This window comes from Vitis riparia, unplaced genomic scaffold, assembly GCF_004353265.1.
Source record: "Vitis riparia cultivar Riparia Gloire de Montpellier isolate 1030 unplaced genomic scaffold, EGFV_Vit.rip_1.0 scaffold604_pilon_pilon, whole genome shotgun sequence".
Classification (NCBI taxonomy): Eukaryota; Viridiplantae; Streptophyta; class Magnoliopsida; order Vitales; family Vitaceae; genus Vitis; species Vitis riparia.
Genome location: NW_023269709.1, coordinates 157,515 through 175,188, shown reverse-complemented (window position 1 = coordinate 175,188; position 17,674 = coordinate 157,515). Strand labels below are relative to the sequence as shown.

The window sequence follows — 17,674 nt, the reverse complement described above, 5'->3', positions numbered from 1 at the left end:
TGGCAGAGCCGATAAATGGCTTGAGGGGGCCAACATTTAGGTATTTATTTCAAGGGAGCAAAACATGAATAAAAGGACCATTGTAGTCTCCTGATGATAACACAGGAATTCTTCACTTATATATATGAAAAAAAAGGTTCAAATCCCCTCAAATATATATATATATTTTTTAATTTTTTAATTTTAAAGCCACATGAGATAAAAGATTCTTCTCTAAGGAAAGGATTTTGAGAGTTTTCTACCTATTATAATTATGTGAAGGGGCTTGTGAAGAATTAACATGGATCAGTTGACATACAAAATTTCACATTTTCTTGCCAAATTGCATTTATAATATTCTTCACGGCATCAAACGCAGGTGTATACAAAACTGTAATGATGGTGACAACATAAAATAACATTAAAAAAGAAAAAAGAAAAAAGAAAGAAAGGGGATATTAGAAAGCCCAGGTTGGGGGAGGGAGGTGAAACTATGCTCCCTTGAGGAAGGTCCTGCAGATCTTCTCCCAGCACTTTCTATCGGGTTCAGCCATCTGCAATGTTAACTTGGCTGCTTCTGCGAAACCTCTCTGTACGTAGTTGTGAAGATTTCATGAATGAGTATGATGATGATGATGACGAGAGTGAAAAACAAAGAAAAGTAAAGAATAAGTAATACCTCAATGGCGTCGTTGTTGAGGAGGCGGTCGATGAGATTGCAGAGAATGTCTTTGGTGTATTCAGGATGACCTTGAATTCCCATAATGTGGTCTCCAAGGGTGAACATCTCCACACTTGTTTTGTCTGAAAATGCAATCACTTCTGCTCCAAGAGGGACCTCCCACACCTGTTTGGTTAGTTTGTCATTAATTAGCTGATGAGTGTCTTATAGTTTATAGCAGTTGATTATGTGTGTGTGTGAGAGAGAGAGTAAGTACCTCATCTTGATGGCACTCAATAATGGAAAGAAATGGAGGAATTTCCTTCATGTCTTCAAGGAAGCTGCATGGGGGCAGATCCTTCACTATTCTCACTTTCCTCAGCCCAATGTCCCAACCAGTATAAGATTTCCCAACCTTCCCACCCAATGCTCTGCACAACACCTGAGAAAAAAAAGAGGAGAAAACCCATTGAAAATCCAAAATGAAAAGGAAAAAGAAAAAGAAAAACTTGTAATCTTGATGAATTTATTATAGTACCTGGTGACCAAAGCAAATCCCAAGAACTTTCTTCTCCATGGCATCTAAAGTCTGCAAGAGGAAGCAAAGCTTGAGGATCCAGTAGTCATTGCCATAGGCATCATAAGGGCTGCCACTGACCACAAATCCATCATAGTTATGGAGGTCGTTCATGTCAGGGAAGTCTCCATCAACAACCCTGTACAGATCCCACCTCTCTCCTTCTTCCCCAAAGGCTGCAACAAACACATTGAAGTACCCACCATACACCTTCTTCACATAATCAGAGTCCCTTGCTGCTAGCAACAGAGCATACCTCTTCCCTTCCACCTTCATTTTCTTAATTCTTCTACCCAACACACCTACCCCTTCAATCAACAAGCTCAGAGAAACACAGAGAGGGAGACAGAAGAAAAGGGAGTGGTTGGGTTGTGGTTTGGATTTCTAGTGTGAATTGTGAAATGTTGGAAGGAGCTGTCGTCCTTTTATAGAAGACTCCTAAAAGGGTGCTGCTCATTTCCAGTGGGTCGTCCTATCCTTAACCTACATGCAAACTCTGTTGGTGGGTTTGGATTTAAAATAAATAAATAAATAAAAGAAAAAGGTAAAAATTAAATTATAAAAAGCTCCACCAACTCTCATCAGGTTTCCATGAAGAATCTCAGGCTGCAAGTCGCATTTGGTTTCCTCCTTGTATGAGAATAAGACACGGTTTCGCTTGCTCCGTGTTTGGCCCATTTGCATGTACAATGGCATAAATTCTAAAGCAATTCTCATATATATTTTAAAATTCTATGGAGATTAATTAAGTTATTTTGAACTACTCTATCATATTACTTTTACAGTCACGTAGATGCACAACATAACATACATCTTCTCTTTCGACTTCGGTTGAATTCATATCTGTGTTTCTTCTTTACCAATTCCCATTATTGTTTAGTTTTGTCTTTTTTTTTCTAAGGATATTTAGAAACAACAAAAATAATGGTAATGATATGATCAATTTTATTTTATTTTTTTATTTTTTTTATCATGGGAATGAGGTATCTCGTCCAAAATTTATAAAAATTTAAACGTGTGTTCAATAACAAAAAAAGACAAAAAAAAAAAAAAAAAAAAATTCAGAACTTTGAGAAGGAAATAATGAATAATTAATGAGAGAATCTTGACTGATTGGATGGGATTTGAACTTTTTACCAATGGAAAAAGGTATCAATAGGAGAATGGATATATTTTGCAAATAAAAAAGAAAACGAAAGGTTAATCAATAATAACACAAAAAAAAAACATGTAAATAAATAAATGATAGGGAAAATCGATTAAAAGGAACAAAAGAAACATGAAATTATGAATTTAATTTCTCACCTTTTTTTAATCCAAAAAAATACTTATTTTGAATACATTTTTTTTGTAAAATATTTTTTTTTTAAAACACAAATATAAAATGTTGAAAGGTATTTATATATATAAAAAAAAAGGTTACTATTTAAGTTCAAAAATAGGAGATGCTAATTCTATAAATTTGAGATTTTTTTATCCATTTTAATTAATTAATCTTAAATTATATGTCTTTTACGGTATTTGATTAGATGTCTTATTTATTTACATATATTCCAATAAATGAGTAATCCTTCGTTATTGATTATTCTCAAATTCTTTATAGGATTAAGTAACAATCAATATTTGATAACACATTCTAACACATTTTTATTTATTTTTAAATAAATAATATTATTTAATCACAAGAATCAATATATGACGTGGTAATATCAACACGCTTTACTTTGCTTTAAGTTTTTGTTTTAAAAAATTTAAGCAATGCTATTTAATCATAAGAAACACATTCATTGACTTTTTGACCATTAAAAGAATTTTAAATTAAAAAAAATGTTAAAAATAAAAAGTAATCAAGCACCATTGATGCTTTTAGCGATTGATAATCCTTATTCAATATTTTACTTCACTATCACTGATATATTAAAAATATATATTTCTACAGTAAATAATGACTGTAATTATTAAGCACGTTTTTATTTTAATAAAAATAGATAAATAAAAATAATAATTAAAAAGTAATTGACCGGCTTCAATTTGCGGGGTGGTGAGCCTGCGACAGGGCCACAGCCACGCGGAGAATAGAGGGGACGCGTCGAATAAAGGCAGTGCCGCGCTGGACAATGATTTGTGGGTGAGGTGAGGTGAGGTGAAACAGTGAGGAATCAGGTGGCTTCACTTCACCGACAAAATAGGGATGAGTTGGCCAGAATCGCCAGACCATTGGACGAAACTGTTCAAGGTAGTACTAAAAAACCCTTGGACTTCAAAATAACTACAGGAATGTCTTTATAATGGAATCGTGCTATTTAAGATAATTTGTTGTTAAATTTATTTTTAAATAAAAATAGCTGACCTCAAAATGGAAGCTTCGTGCAAATTCAACTTGACCCCACTGATCCAACCACTCAATTTCTGAGATCTTCCCTTGTGGATAATTCTTTTCTTTTTTTCGTTATTTTCTATTAATTATAGACCAATAAATGCATAAATAAAATAAATAAAATCTTGCTAATAATGTTGGTCTAGGTTAAAATTTGATTATATGTCTCTAACATAAATTTGTCTTAATGAGGCACTCATGATTTAATAACAATTATTTTTTCGGATTCAACAATCACTTTTTCACGATAATAACATTTTAAATGATAATATTAGTCTATCAATCACCTTAATATTCATTTGAATATATTTTCTATTTTTATTTTTAAAATTTAAAATATACGAAAAGTATAGATTTATCTTATTTTAAAAAATTAAAAGTTGAAGTAGAAAATTTTTTTTATTTGAAACTTTTTACATAGTTTTTAATATAATTTACTATTGTAAAAGTTTTTCAACCCTTTTTGTATCTTATATAAAATTTATTACTATTTTCTCATTTTAAAAATAAAAAATAAAAAATATATCTCAACGAGCACTTAGTTTTTTCCTGGGCTAATTAATTTTGTAAAGCCATGAAAATAAGTATCCATTCTTAGCCATTTAGATTTTTGTTTTGGAAGTGCTTTCAAAAATAGTTCTAAAAAATAGGTTTTGAGAATCATTTTTGAAAATTGATTTATGATATTTGTAAAATAAAAGTTTGTTTGGAATTTTGAAATAGTTTAAACTTATTGTATACGTTTTTAAATATGTTTTAAGAAATACCTTTTATATATGGTGTTCTATTTTTAATCATTTTTCATATTTATATAATTAATTTTTAAAATAACCCTAAAAAATTAAGTAAAAATTAATTAAAAATAAGTAAAATATGTTATTTGAAAACACCTTTTTTTTTTTAAAGAAAAAAAAACTATTTTTGTTTTTAAGAAAAGAAAAAAAGTTTTTGTTTTTAAGAAAAGAAAAGTAGAGTATGTTTGGTAACTGTTTTTTAAAACAATTTTCTATTATCTAGAAAAAAAAAAACAATAGAAAACATGTTTAATAATAAAAAACTTATTTCTATTTTCTATTTTTAAGAACAAAAAATAGGATCTTTTCATAGAACATTTTTTAGTTGTTTTCAATTGTTTTCTTTTATTTTTTAAAGGTTGTTTTAAGAAATGATTATACAAACATATAAAATGATTAAAAGTAAAACACTATATATAAAAATTATTTTTAAAACATATTTAAAAATATTAAAAACAAGTTAAAAACATTTTAGGTTTTCAAACAGATTTTTGTTTTATAAAAATCAAAGAACAATTTTTAAAAACTATTCTCAAAAATCATTTTTCATAATTCTTTTCGAAAGTAGTTATCATATCCTTATTTTCTATTTTTTAATTATGAGATGTGTTCTCCTTTTTCCTTTTCTTTTATTTTTTATTTGTTTTAAATAATGAAAAAAAATTATTTTAAAAACAATTACCAAACATGACGGTAAATTCTAATAAATGGATGAGTTCATTTCATTGCTATTTCTCTACCATCTTTAATGATATAAGATAAGTTTATACTTCTTATACAATAATTACTATATTTGATACAAATGGCAGTACTATTTTCTATTTTAAAAAACATAAAATATATCTAAACGGGCATTTAATATATATACATATATATATATATATATATAAAGCTGAGTTCATTGACGTCAAGGAATATGACCTAATTTATGGAATATGACCTAATTTCTTTATGCTCAGGATTTATAGATATGCTTTTTTGGAATAATACATTGATCCAAGGAACCAAATCAAAAGAAGGCAATACCTAACTATTAGGGAAAGCCATCTTAATTTAAAAGAAAGAAACCAAATGAGTCAATCTAAACATAATAGTAATTTGTTTATTAGTTTAGCAAAGAAGGTTCCTTGTTAAGATTCCTTTCATGGTCAGGTCAAGGCCCATTGGTACATTGTTTTTTCTTTTATTATCTAAAAGCTTATTAGGATTCTTCAAAGATATGCATTCAAGTTTGCACAACTAAATTACTATATAAAGTATGAAATCTTGGGCATTTCCCACTTAATGTATTCTCTCGATTTCATGTTCCTTTTACATCTGAATCCCTATGTATTAAAGATAAGTTATGTTTCAAACCAAAATCATAGAAAGGAATAATTTATGCTTTATTTGGTAATGCTTTAAAAAACAGTACTTAAAAACTATTCAATAATGTTTTGTTCAATAAAAGTCTACTTAACTAGGAGCTGGAATGTTTTTAATTTATTTTTAATATTTTTGAATATGTTTTAAAAATAATTTTATATTTAGTACTTTATTTTTAATTATTATATAATTATTTTTTAAAAACAAGTCTCCAAAATTAAGTGACAGCAACTAAAAGTTGTTATTTGAAAACTTTTTATTTTCTATTTTTAAGAATAGAAAATAAAAAAGAGTTTTCTAATTATTAAACTTTTTTTGTTTGTTATGGAAAACAGAAAATTATTCTTGAAAATAATTGCCAAATAAGCTCACAGTGTCTTATAATATACTTATTTTTAAATTTTAAAATAAAAATATATTAATTTTTAAAAACTATTTAAAATTTTGAGATATTAAAAAATTTCTACTACAAATTTAAGATTTCTTAAAAGTGATTTTTAAAGATACAAGGTAAACTATTTTTTGCATAAGTATAAAATTTTGTTATTTTAAAAATAAAAATAAGAAATGTATCTAAACCAATACTTAATTAACAAATTTGAAATGAAAAAAAAATTATATTTTATTTTCTTCATCTTGTCTAATATAAAAAGTAATTGAAATAAAACCAGTTTTATACTTATTTGTTGTTATAAGAGTGATGGAAAGGAAATAATTCCGTTTACCATTAAATATAATCGACTCAAAATGGAAAACATAAAAAATTAATTTTAGAAAAATTAAATAGATATGGGTTATGTAAATGTTTTAATAACTCAAAAACTAAAATTTACTTATATTATTTTTAAAAAAAATTATGTTTTTTTCTTTGAATCTCTTTATGAACCTATCAATAATTATAAAAATAAAAATAAACATATAAATGAATAAAAATGAAGTAAAAATATCATAAAAATTCTTTCTCTTCAAAGTTAAAATAAATAAATGATAATCCACAAATTAAATAGAAGAAAAAGAAAAGCATACACGTTAAAGTTACAATAAAAAAGATAAAAAGATAGAGGAAATACTAGAAAAGAGCCATAATGAAATCCAAATCCCATTAAATTTCATTTTAAAAAATAAAAAATGTTAAAAAAAAAAAATCTATTCATTTCAAATATTGGATTTAAAGATTTCATTTTTCTTTTGGGTTATTTAATTAAAAGGGTTTTTGAAAACCTAATTTTTGAAATTTGTACTTTCACCTTTTTTTGACCTTATTTGGACAAAAATGCAATAATTATTTTCTTGTAAAAATATCCGTCTCTTTTAAAACCTACATGTAAATATTTGAAAATGATAAAAGACATTTACGTCAAAAATTGGTTAATTTTAAAAAAGAAAACATGGAAATGATTACATTCACAATTTATGGATTATTTCATCCCTTTTAACAAAATATTTATTTTCTTTTCCTAAATCTCTTTGTACCAATACATGTAAAGCTCCTTCAAATAAAAATAGGAATAAAACGCTTCTACTTTTGACTAAAAAAATTTTATAAAGAGAAATCAAATTTAAAATCATTTTTATTTATAAAAAAGGATAATATTTTTATAAATATCTACATCAAAAGTTTTATTTGTGGCCAAGCCATAAGTGAGTTGTCAACACCATTAAATGGAAAATTTGAAAGGATGGTTGGAAAAATTATGGCTAGCTATCCATGAATGGTCTTTTCACATTTCATGAAACCTTGATTTAGAGTTCACTTACATGTAATTTAAGAAAGTATTAATAATATTAAAAGTGCTTTTGAAAAATAATCAAGATTGGACAAAATTTAGAAAACATTTTTAAAAAATTGAAAATCATTTATAATGCTTTATGGAAAAACACTTGATAAGAGATTCTTCATATACATTTCTAAAAGAAACTCTTTTGATAAAAACACTTCAAATAGAAATATTGTACCCCCGTCAAATTATGTACCACTTGAGCATGCCAAGAGGTAAGCACACTTCATCCTAACTTAGGCAGTTCTCATAAGACCAACAATTATAAGTGTCATATTTAATAATAAATCAAACACACATCAACATTCATTAGTGCACAATTTTGTCATCAATAACTCAGCGTACTTACCCCTTAATAAAACACCTTCTTTCCATCCAAGAGAGCATCTCAGTGCATAGCCTTGATTGCTCCACCTGCGCACAAGCTACATCTTCAAACAATGCACCTTTATAAAGTTGCACACCAAATAACACCCTTAAAGTTCCTAAACATTTCATCATTCACATCAGCATGCTACTACACTGAAAAGATAGGAAATGCGATTGCCATCCACACCATACTAACATCTTTTGATTAAAAAGGTTGCGTTGATACATCACTAGCATGGGTAAGAGGCATGTCTTAGAGGGGATGACTTGGAGCAATGATGAGGAGAGGGATTTTTCACCTATTAATATGGGAACTGTAAATATTAGTCTTTCTTTTTTTCTTTTGGGGAGGACTCTCTTAGAAGGGGCACTCTATCTCTTAGAGGAAGAACCATTCTCTTTCTTTAGAGTAGAGATGCAAAGAGAATAAGTTAGTTTGTTTTTGTTGTGTTGTTATTGTTGTTGTTTTCCTTTCGTGTTTTTCTTGTAATTTGATTTAAATTCAGTAAATTTTTATATTTTAGTTTTATGTTTCTGTTTTTGTGTTTTTCAATCTTTTCTTCTATTTTTGTGTTTCTGCATTTAGTTTGCACAGGGGGTTGAGGTCTCCTATCTTAGTTTTGTTCAATATGGTTTAACTATTTATGGTTGAAAAGGGTCCTATTAAGGTATGTGGTCATGAGGACTAAAGGAAGTCTCCATAGGCCAAAGTTAGTGGTTACGAAGACCAAAAGAAGTAACAATGGTCATGAGTCTAATAGATGAGAATAGGCTTTTGGCATAATAATAAACCAATTTAATCATCTAATTGCAAGGACCAAAAAGAGCAATTAGACCAAGTTCAACCTTTCTTGAGGTGGTTGATTCTCCTGTCAACTAGAACCCTACTATTGATGTAAACCTTTGATCCAATCCAAAAGCCACCAACATTCGGTTAGGATTAGGTGAGTGAGTTGAACTTGAGAGAGGGAATTTTAGTGGCTTTCCTCTTTGGAAGTTTGTATTTCTGTTTTCCTTTCAATCTCTATCTCTCTCTCTCTCTCTCTCTCTCTCTCTCTCTCTCTCTCTCTCTCTCTCTCTCTTTCTCTTTCTCTCTTCTCCCCACCCAAAAATAAAAAACCAAAAATATGTTTCATCCTCTACAATTTCACCTAAAACTCCTATCTCTAACTCTTCTATGGAGACAACCTAACTGCTATACAATTTTTAGTTTTTTTTTATTTCTTTAGTTAAAGAACTAAAATTTTCAATGACTAAGCTCATTTAAATTTTGTTGTTTTGCTTTGTTTTATTTTATTTTGTTTTTAAACCAATGACAAAACCTAGGTGGACCAAACTAAGAAATTGGCACATTCCAAGGATCGAATCATTAGTTGATCACACAATAAAAGGATCTTTAATTCAAGAATAGTAGTGGTAATCTTGAGAGGTTGATAACATTCACTTTCTTATATTATAAACATTAGTTCATAGAAAGACTATATACAGTGGATAGTAAGTCATGAACCTCAATATTTATTTCTTGTTGTAATTTATATATGATATTGGAGGCAGTTGACTCTTTATAGTGGGATGTTAAGCCAACTTCATAATTAGATTTTAAGGAAGTCAGTTTTCTCCTATAGATCCCAATGGTTTGTAGGGAATTAAACCGAATTCCCAACTTGTGAGAAACAAAAAATAGAGAAAAACACACGCCAAAAGAAAAACAATCACACGCACAAGACAATATTTACGTGGTTCGACAATTTTCCTACGTCCATGGAGTTGCAGGGATATCACTATTATCAAGGAAGAATACAGAGTACAACCTCAGCGGCTACAATAATTTCTCTCTATATATAACACGGCAACCACACCACACTAAAAAAACCCTAATTACAAAAGGTGGTTTCACAATGGGCTAAACGGACCCAACAAGCCTCAGTAATCTCCCATTAAAAAGCCATGCAATATTATTCGGGTCAGGTCGTCAAACCAAATCAAACAAAACTAGGCTCCACAAAGCCCAACAAATCTCCCACTTGGAGACTAGTCTAATCACCAACATCAAACCACTATCCTCCAGGAAACAATCCTTTATCACCGCAACTCATCCTCCTGTCCTCAAGCTAGAAGACCAATTGAAGTTGCACACAACTTCAACTTCTCAATAGTGACACCCTTAGTCAACATGTCTGCCGGGTTCTTAGATCCACAAATCTTCTCAAGTATTACCAGTTTATCTTCAACAAGATAACGGATAAAGTGGTATTTTGTTTGTATATACTTCGACTTTGAATGAAAAACCGAATTTTTGGCAAGAAAAATTGCACTCTGATTGTCACAGTGTAGAATGTCCATCTCCTGCTTCTTACTCAATTCATCTAAGAAACCATGTAGTCAACTCATCTCTTTTCCAGCTTCAGTTGCTGCAACATACTCAACTTCTGTAGTAGACAAAGTAACAATCTTCTATAGATTTGAAGCCCATGATATAGTTGTACCACCTAGAGTAAAAACAAACCCAGTAGTACTCTTTCTACTATCAATATCACCAGCAAAATCAGCATCTACATAACCCTGCAGTTTTAAACTTGCACCTGTGAAGTAAAGACATGTATCTAATGAACCCTTTAGATATCTTAGAATCCACTTGATTGCCTCCCAATGCTACTTTCCAGGCCTACTCATGAATCTGCTCACAACTCCCACTGCATGTGCAATGTCTGGCCTTGTACACACCATAGCATACATCAAACTGCCAATAGCTGAGGCATAGGGCACCTTGCTCATATGGTCCCTTTCTTCTTCTGTCTTCGTTGACTGTTCTTTGCTTAGTTTGAAATGACTACCCAAGGGTGTGTTGAACCTGCTGAGAACTTTCTTCACATACTTTGACTGTGAAAGCTTCAATGTACCATTAGCCTTGTCCTTAATGATTCTCATACCAAGGATTTGCTTTGCAGCTCCCAAATCCTTCATTGCGAACTGTTTGGACAATTGTTTCTTCAGATTATTAATTTTCTCAATGTCAGACCCTATAATAAGCATATCATCCACATACAACAGTAATATGATGTAAGAATTGTCAAAAGACTTAACATAACAACAGTGATCAACTTCACATCTCTTGAACCCAATTCTATGTATAAAACTATCAAACTTCTTGTACCACTGTCTAGGAGCTTGTTTAAGGCCATACAAGCTTTTTCTCAGTTTGTAGACTAGATTATCTTGTCCCTGAACAATGAACCCTTTTGGCTGAATCATGTAAAGGTCTTCCTCCAAGTCACCATGAAGGAATGTTGTCTTCACATCTAACTGCTCAAGATGTAAGTTTTCTGCAGCCATCATTCCCAGTACAAGTCTGATTGTTGACATTTACACAACTAGAGAAAATATCTCTGTGTAGTCAATGCCCTCCTTCTATTGGAACCCTTTAACAACTAATCTGGTCTTGTAACGTTTGCTACCATCATGCCCATTCTTTATTCTGTATACCCACTTGTTATGCAAAGCCTTCTTTCCTACTGGCAATTCAGCTAGTTCCCATGTTTGATTCCCCAACAAGGAATCCATCTCATCCTTCATGGCTAACTCCCCACTTGCTTGAATTCTCATCTTGCAAGGCTTCATCATAACACTCTGGCTCACCACCATTAGTCAACAGGAGATAATTTAAAACAGGTGAATAATGTTGTGGAGGTATAATGTTCCTAGAAGATCTGCGAACTTCAGCTACAGGTGTACTCAGATCTACCTATGAATTTACATTCTCCTTATTTTCTTCACCCCCTTTTTGGACAGTACTTTAAGTCAATTCATCTAAGTTGACAAACTCAGATTTCTTTTGATCTATCTCTGTAACATTTGACACTACAGTTGGCTTGTCCTTGTACATAACCTGTTCATTAAATATCACATTTCTACTTTTGATGATTTTCCTATTTTGTTCATCCCAAAACCTATAGTCAAATTTCTCATCATCATAGCCAATGAAAAAACATATTTTTGACTTTGCATCAAGTTTACTACGAGCATCAGAATCAATATGAACATAAGAAATACAACAAAAAACTTTTAAATGCGAAAACTTCACCTCTTTACCTCTCCAAACCTCCTTAGGAAGTTTGAACTCCATGGGAACTGATGGTCCTCGGTTTATCAGGTAAGTTGCAGTGCTAACAGCATCTGCCCAAAAAGTTTTTGGTAGTCCAGCATGCAACCTCATAGTTTTAGCACACTCATTGAGAGTTTTGTTCATGCGCTCAGCCACACCATTCTGCTGTGGTGTCCTAGGAATGGTCTTCTCCATCCTAATTCCCTGTGCATCACAATACTCACTGAACCCTCCATCTATGTACTCTCTTCCATTATCTGACCTCAAACATTTTACTTTCAAACCTAATTCTGTCTCAACCGTGGCCTTCCACTTCTTAAAAGTTTCAAATACATTAGATTTGTTTTTTAGAAAATAAACCCATACCTTTCTGCTTGAGTCATTAATAAAAGTGATGTAGTACCTTGAACCACCAAGGAATGCAACCGGAGAAGGCCCCCACAAATTAGTGTGTACTAGTTCCAATTTTTCAGCCTTCGGTGTCCTGCCAGTTTTCAAGAAACTCACATTTTTTTGCTTTCCTAAGATGCAACTTTCACACATGTCAAAATCAATGGACTTCAATTCTGGTAGTTTTTCTTTTGACACAACATCTTCATCCCTTTGTCACTCATGTGACCAAGTCTACGGTGCCATAGGCTTGTATCAGTATTTGCATCAGCAACTGCAATTGTGTCTCTTGGACATGAGGTCATATATAGAGTACCAGTCTTCTTTCCACGAACCAATACCCTGGCTCCCTTTGTAACCTTCCAAGTACCACCAACAAATAATATTGCATGTCCTTCATCATCAAGTTGTCCAACAGAAATCAGATTCCTCCTCAGGTTAGGAATATGTCGAACCTTCTCCAGTAACCAAACAGACCCATTGGGCAACGATATCCGAACGTCTCCCAGACCCACAACATCCAAGGTTGAACCATCAACAAAATACACCTTACCAAAATCACTTGCAGCATAATTCTGTATGATTTCTCGGTGTGGAGTGGTATGAAACGAAGCTCCTGAATCTAAAACCCAATTGTCAAGTGGACTGTCTACTACAAGAAGTAATGCATCCTGTACATTTTTTGTTACAACATTAGCATAATCATCTTCATTCTTCTTCTTAGGGCTTTTGCATTGCCTTTTAAAGTGACCTATTTTCCCACAGTTCCAGTATTGTACTTGTTGGCCTGATCTAGATTTGCTTGTGTTCCGATTAGAATTTCTGGATTTTGATCTACCCCGGTTTGAATTTCTGTCATTACCTCTGCCTCTTGTCTCAAGGTTTAAGGCAGAACCAGATCCTGAGGTTTCGCTTGCATCTTTTCGGCGAATCTCCTCAGCCAGAATTAAATCTCGTATATCATTGTACTCGAGCTTTTCCTTTCTTGTAGAATTGCTTACTGCCATCCTCATTATCTCCCAACTGTTTGGTAAAGAAGCCAAGACGATCAGAGCATGAATCCCATCATCAAAATCAATTTCTACATACCACAATTGATTTGTGATTGTATTAAATTCATTTAGATTTTGTGCTACTAATGCATTCTCTGCCATCTTCAAATTGAACAATTTCTTCATTAGATGCACCTTATTGTTTGCGGACGACTTTTCATACATACCAGACAAAGCCTTCATCAGATCTGTTGTGGTCTTCTCCTTTACAACATTGTGTGCAACAAACCTAGACAGAATTAACCTAATAATTCCTAAAACCTGTCTGTCAAGAAGCACCCATTCCTCAGCCTTCATATTATCAGGTTTTGTCCCTAAAAGAGGCAGATGCAATTTCCTCCCATAGAGATAATCTTCAATCTGCATCCTCCAATACGCAAAGTCTATGCCATCGAACTTTTCTATTCCAGACGCCTTTCCTGCTTCCTCTGCCATTGCTCCCACTCAAACCTAACCCTAGGCTCTGATACCAGTTGTAAGGGAATTAAACCGAATTCCCAACCTGTGAGAAACAAAAAATAGAGAAAAACACACGCCAAAAGAAAAACAATCACACGTACAAGATAGTATTTATGTGGTTAGGCAATTTGCCTATGTCCACGGAGTTGTAGGGATATCACTATTATCAAGGAAGAATATAGAGTACAACCTCAGCGGCTACAATATTTTCTCTCTATATATAACACGACAACCACACCACAATAAAAAAACCCTAATTACAAAAGGTGGTTCCACAATGGGTTAAACGGACCCAACAGGCCTCAGTAAATCTCCCATTAAAAAGCCATGCAATATTATTCGGGTCGGGTTGTCAAATCGGATCAAACAAAACTAGGCTCCACAAAGCCCAACATGGTCCCTACTCGAGCTCATATTCCTTGATGACATGGTTTATGAGGGTTGAATTGGTTCTTAGTTCACTTGTGTAAGAGCATTTTGGTAAATACGCAAGGTTACATAAAAACTAGTGAACAATCTCACTGATTGAGCTAATTGATTAATTGAAGTTCAATTAGGGCAACTAATCCATTAGGATCATTTTATGACTAGATTAAGTAACCTAAGCCTAAAATGGGTTGAAGATACTTACACCTATGAAAATCCTATAAACATCCCCCTTAGGGGTCAGGGCTTCACTTTTGGCATTAGTCTTACTTTCTATTCACTTAGAGAGAAAGAACCTTAGCCTTCATTCTCATAATATATCCACCATCGTAGTGTCTTAGATTCAAAGAAGAGCCATCAAGTGGAAGATTATTGCATTTGTAAGATTTTCTACAAATTTAGGTTTTCTATGATGATAGGAATTGATTTGGGAACATCTAAATCTAGGTAAGTTCTTCTAAAGCATTAGATATAAATCCCGTAAAGTTTTTATATGCTTGTTTAGTTATGCTGTTAGGATCTAAAGAGTTCTAGGAAGATTGCATGCACTTAATGAGATTCAAGGCTAAGGAATGGAGTAATTCAAGTTTCCTTTTACATAGTTGGGATAGATTTCCTCTTAATTAGAGGGGTGACTAGTCTTAGTCATTAGAATAAATTTTTTATGGTGAGTGCACTAGTGTGCATGGTTACACATTGGACAAGACCTATGATAAGTCTTGACACTGGATATCAAGTAGTTATTATCTCACCAAGTGACTATACTATATGAGCTCTCAAACTTGAGAGGATACTAGGTTTGTGTTAAAGTTTATTGTGATGTTGACCTATGGGTGAGACCATAAAATATTTTCTAGGGATTTCATTATTTATGAAAGCTAGTAGCAATAAATATTCTCAATAAAGGCACCATGATATATCGTGGGATTGATACAATGTGTCCCCTTAGGTGATTCTAAGAAATTATGTGTTCAAAAATCTATGGTTGTTGTAGTTCCTTAATTAGAATTTAATATATGCTCTTTGTGAGTTAGAGTATGTCAGTTGATTATGTAATAGGATTATCTGAGTTTCAAGGATTATATAGGTAATCTTAAGAGGTTGATAGCATTCACCTTGTTAGATTATAGATACCAATTCATAGGGAGTTTGCATATAGTGAGCAATAGGTCACAAACTTGAGTTCTAATATCTCGTTTTAATTACATAGGATAGTGGAGTGTAGTTAACTCTCTATAGTGGGATACTGAGTCAATTTCAAAATTGAATTCTAAGGGAGTCGGTATTGTCCTATGGGCCATAATGGTCCTCTCTCGAGCTTAGTTTCCATGGTGACAATTTTTTTTAGGGTTAGTTATGTTCTTTGTTCACATATGTGCATAAAGATATTTTGACAAAATATGCAAGGTTGCACAAGAGCTTGTGAATGACCTTTTTAAACTAAGTTAATTGATTAATTAGAGCCTAATAAGACTATATAAGATACTTTAATTACTATATAAAAGATATAAAAAAAAAAAACCTTATTAAGAAGATTATGAATGATAGCTTTTCATATTTTCAAGGAAGTTTAATGAAATTTGACAATAAGATATATGGATACAAAATTAATTTTAGGTGAGACAAATTCTTATATGTATTTTTATGGCATGATTATTAATGAAGTGAAGGTTGGCTTGGTGGACAGTACCATCACCCTCAACTATGATGCTGTGACTTGATAAAATTGAGAAAATTTAGTCCCATTAAAATCTCAAAAATCACAATAAAATCTCGGAATATCAATGTGGTTGAATATCATTATTTGTTTCACAATCAGACCCAGTTGAAATCTGCAGTTTCCATTGATATCTCATTGAAATAATACTGATTTTTTTATCAAGGTTAGGGCCTTAGGGGAGGGGTGTTTCCTATTGCTTTTGTAGTTTAAGGAGACAAACTATCATCACCTCGTGCTCAAAGGGGGGTTTGATAGAATTTACACTTCTAAAATATACATGATTGTTAGTAACTATTTTATGGTCTCTCATATTTATGATTTTATTTATTTATTTTAATGTTGAACTAGCAGTGTAAAGGCACACTTGTGAGTGAAGTGTGCTTCTTTGTTTGATATCCTTTAGTAGTTGATCATTATCTCTATTGTACTAAATACTAAAGCCTAGAATATGTAGTAATATTGGCCCAAAAAATACCAGAGATAGAATTGTTATAGCTTGTAATATTCTAGTGTATCGTCTTCAAGATTGACTTATAGAATGTCGCAAGTGAATAGGCAAAAGTGAATTTTTGTCTAAGTTCTAATTCAAAAGATTAATTATGGTGAGAATGAATTTTAAAATCAATTTATGAAACTAATTAAAGAAAACAAATTAATTAGCTAAGGCGCTTATGATTCAAAGTTTGGAATATCTGCAATCCAATATTGTTGTTAAGATTTAGAGCAAATAAAGGTTTTTGATATTTAAGGTAAATTAATTTAATTTTAATAAATTGATCCCAAAATACCACCATGCAAATGAATCCAATTAGGGTTTTAAGCAATATTCAACATTGGGGGTCTATGGATTTGACATTGGAATAGATAATTAAATACCCAAGGTCCTCACTCCTCTTGTAGATTTAACCTTAAGATAGGTAACGATAAGGTAAATCAAGTTAATTATTGATTAAGAATTATTAAGCATCATTGGTGCCTCAATAAAAGATTTATTATATCTTCTCCTGATTCAAATTATATAGGAGTCTATATCTTATCATTTCTAACTTAAACCTTTTTTGGAGTTCATTTAGGCTTTCGTCTATCCCATTGTTCCTCTTTCCTCTTAATACTAAACCATCATGTTTCAATATGAGGATAGCTATTTTGCCCCTCATAGGTATGTTGTCACATGCGTAATCTATAAAAAGAAACCTGATTAGATCAATATCGACCAACTAAATCAAAATCAATTGTTAAAAACAAAGAAAATGAAATCAAACTTATTGTCTTCTCTCTATGTAAGCATAAACTTGAAAACTATCTCCAAATTCTTCTCACTTGCCTTCTTATATTTTCTAAACCCTGGAAGCAATAAAATATTTATAAACTAACACTAAACAAGATATGCAACATATTCCAATTGGTCACTTATTCAAAATTAAGTACAATTTTTCCAAAGATACATAAAAGTATGAGTTCGAAATCTTCAAGATGAAAAATGAATTGAATGAAATGAGATTAAAATGCATAGTTGATGTGTTTGAAATTGAAGTGAGTTTGAATTGATTTTGAATTGGGTTTGTTCAAAATTCCTAGCCTAAAATGTATGCTCCTATTTGAAATGCCTCTCCAAATTCAAATTC

At 31.6% G+C, this 17,674-nt stretch overlaps 1 protein-coding gene across 1 annotated transcript; it reads right to left on the bottom strand.

Moving 5' to 3' along the window:
- Positions 1-289: 289 nt before the first annotated feature.
- Positions 290-1,622, bottom strand: LOC117910103 (gamma-glutamyl peptidase 3-like). Its single transcript, XM_034824156.1, has 4 exons — positions 1,179-1,622; positions 918-1,082; positions 659-826; positions 290-569 (listed from the first exon to the last, which is right to left on the bottom strand). The coding sequence occupies exons 1-4, from the start codon at positions 1,491-1,493 to the stop codon at positions 471-473; spliced, it is 747 nt and encodes a 248-aa protein (XP_034680047.1). The 5' UTR covers positions 1,494-1,622; the 3' UTR covers positions 290-470.
- Positions 1,623-17,674: the final 16,052 nt, after the last annotated feature.

Excerpts from the sequence above, each read along its gene's own strand:
- LOC117910103 (XM_034824156.1), bottom strand. The coding sequence starts at position 1,493 with ATGAAGGTGGAAGGGAAGAGGTATGCTCTGTTGCTAGCAGCAAGGGAC. Across the intron at positions 827-917 it reads TTGAGTGCCATCAAGATGAG|GTGTGGGAGGTCCCTCTTGG; the intron begins GTACTTACTCTC and ends CTAACCAAACAG. Across the intron at positions 570-658 it reads TCAACAACGACGCCATTGAG|AGAGGTTTCGCAGAAGCAGC; the intron begins GTATTACTTATT and ends AACTACGTACAG.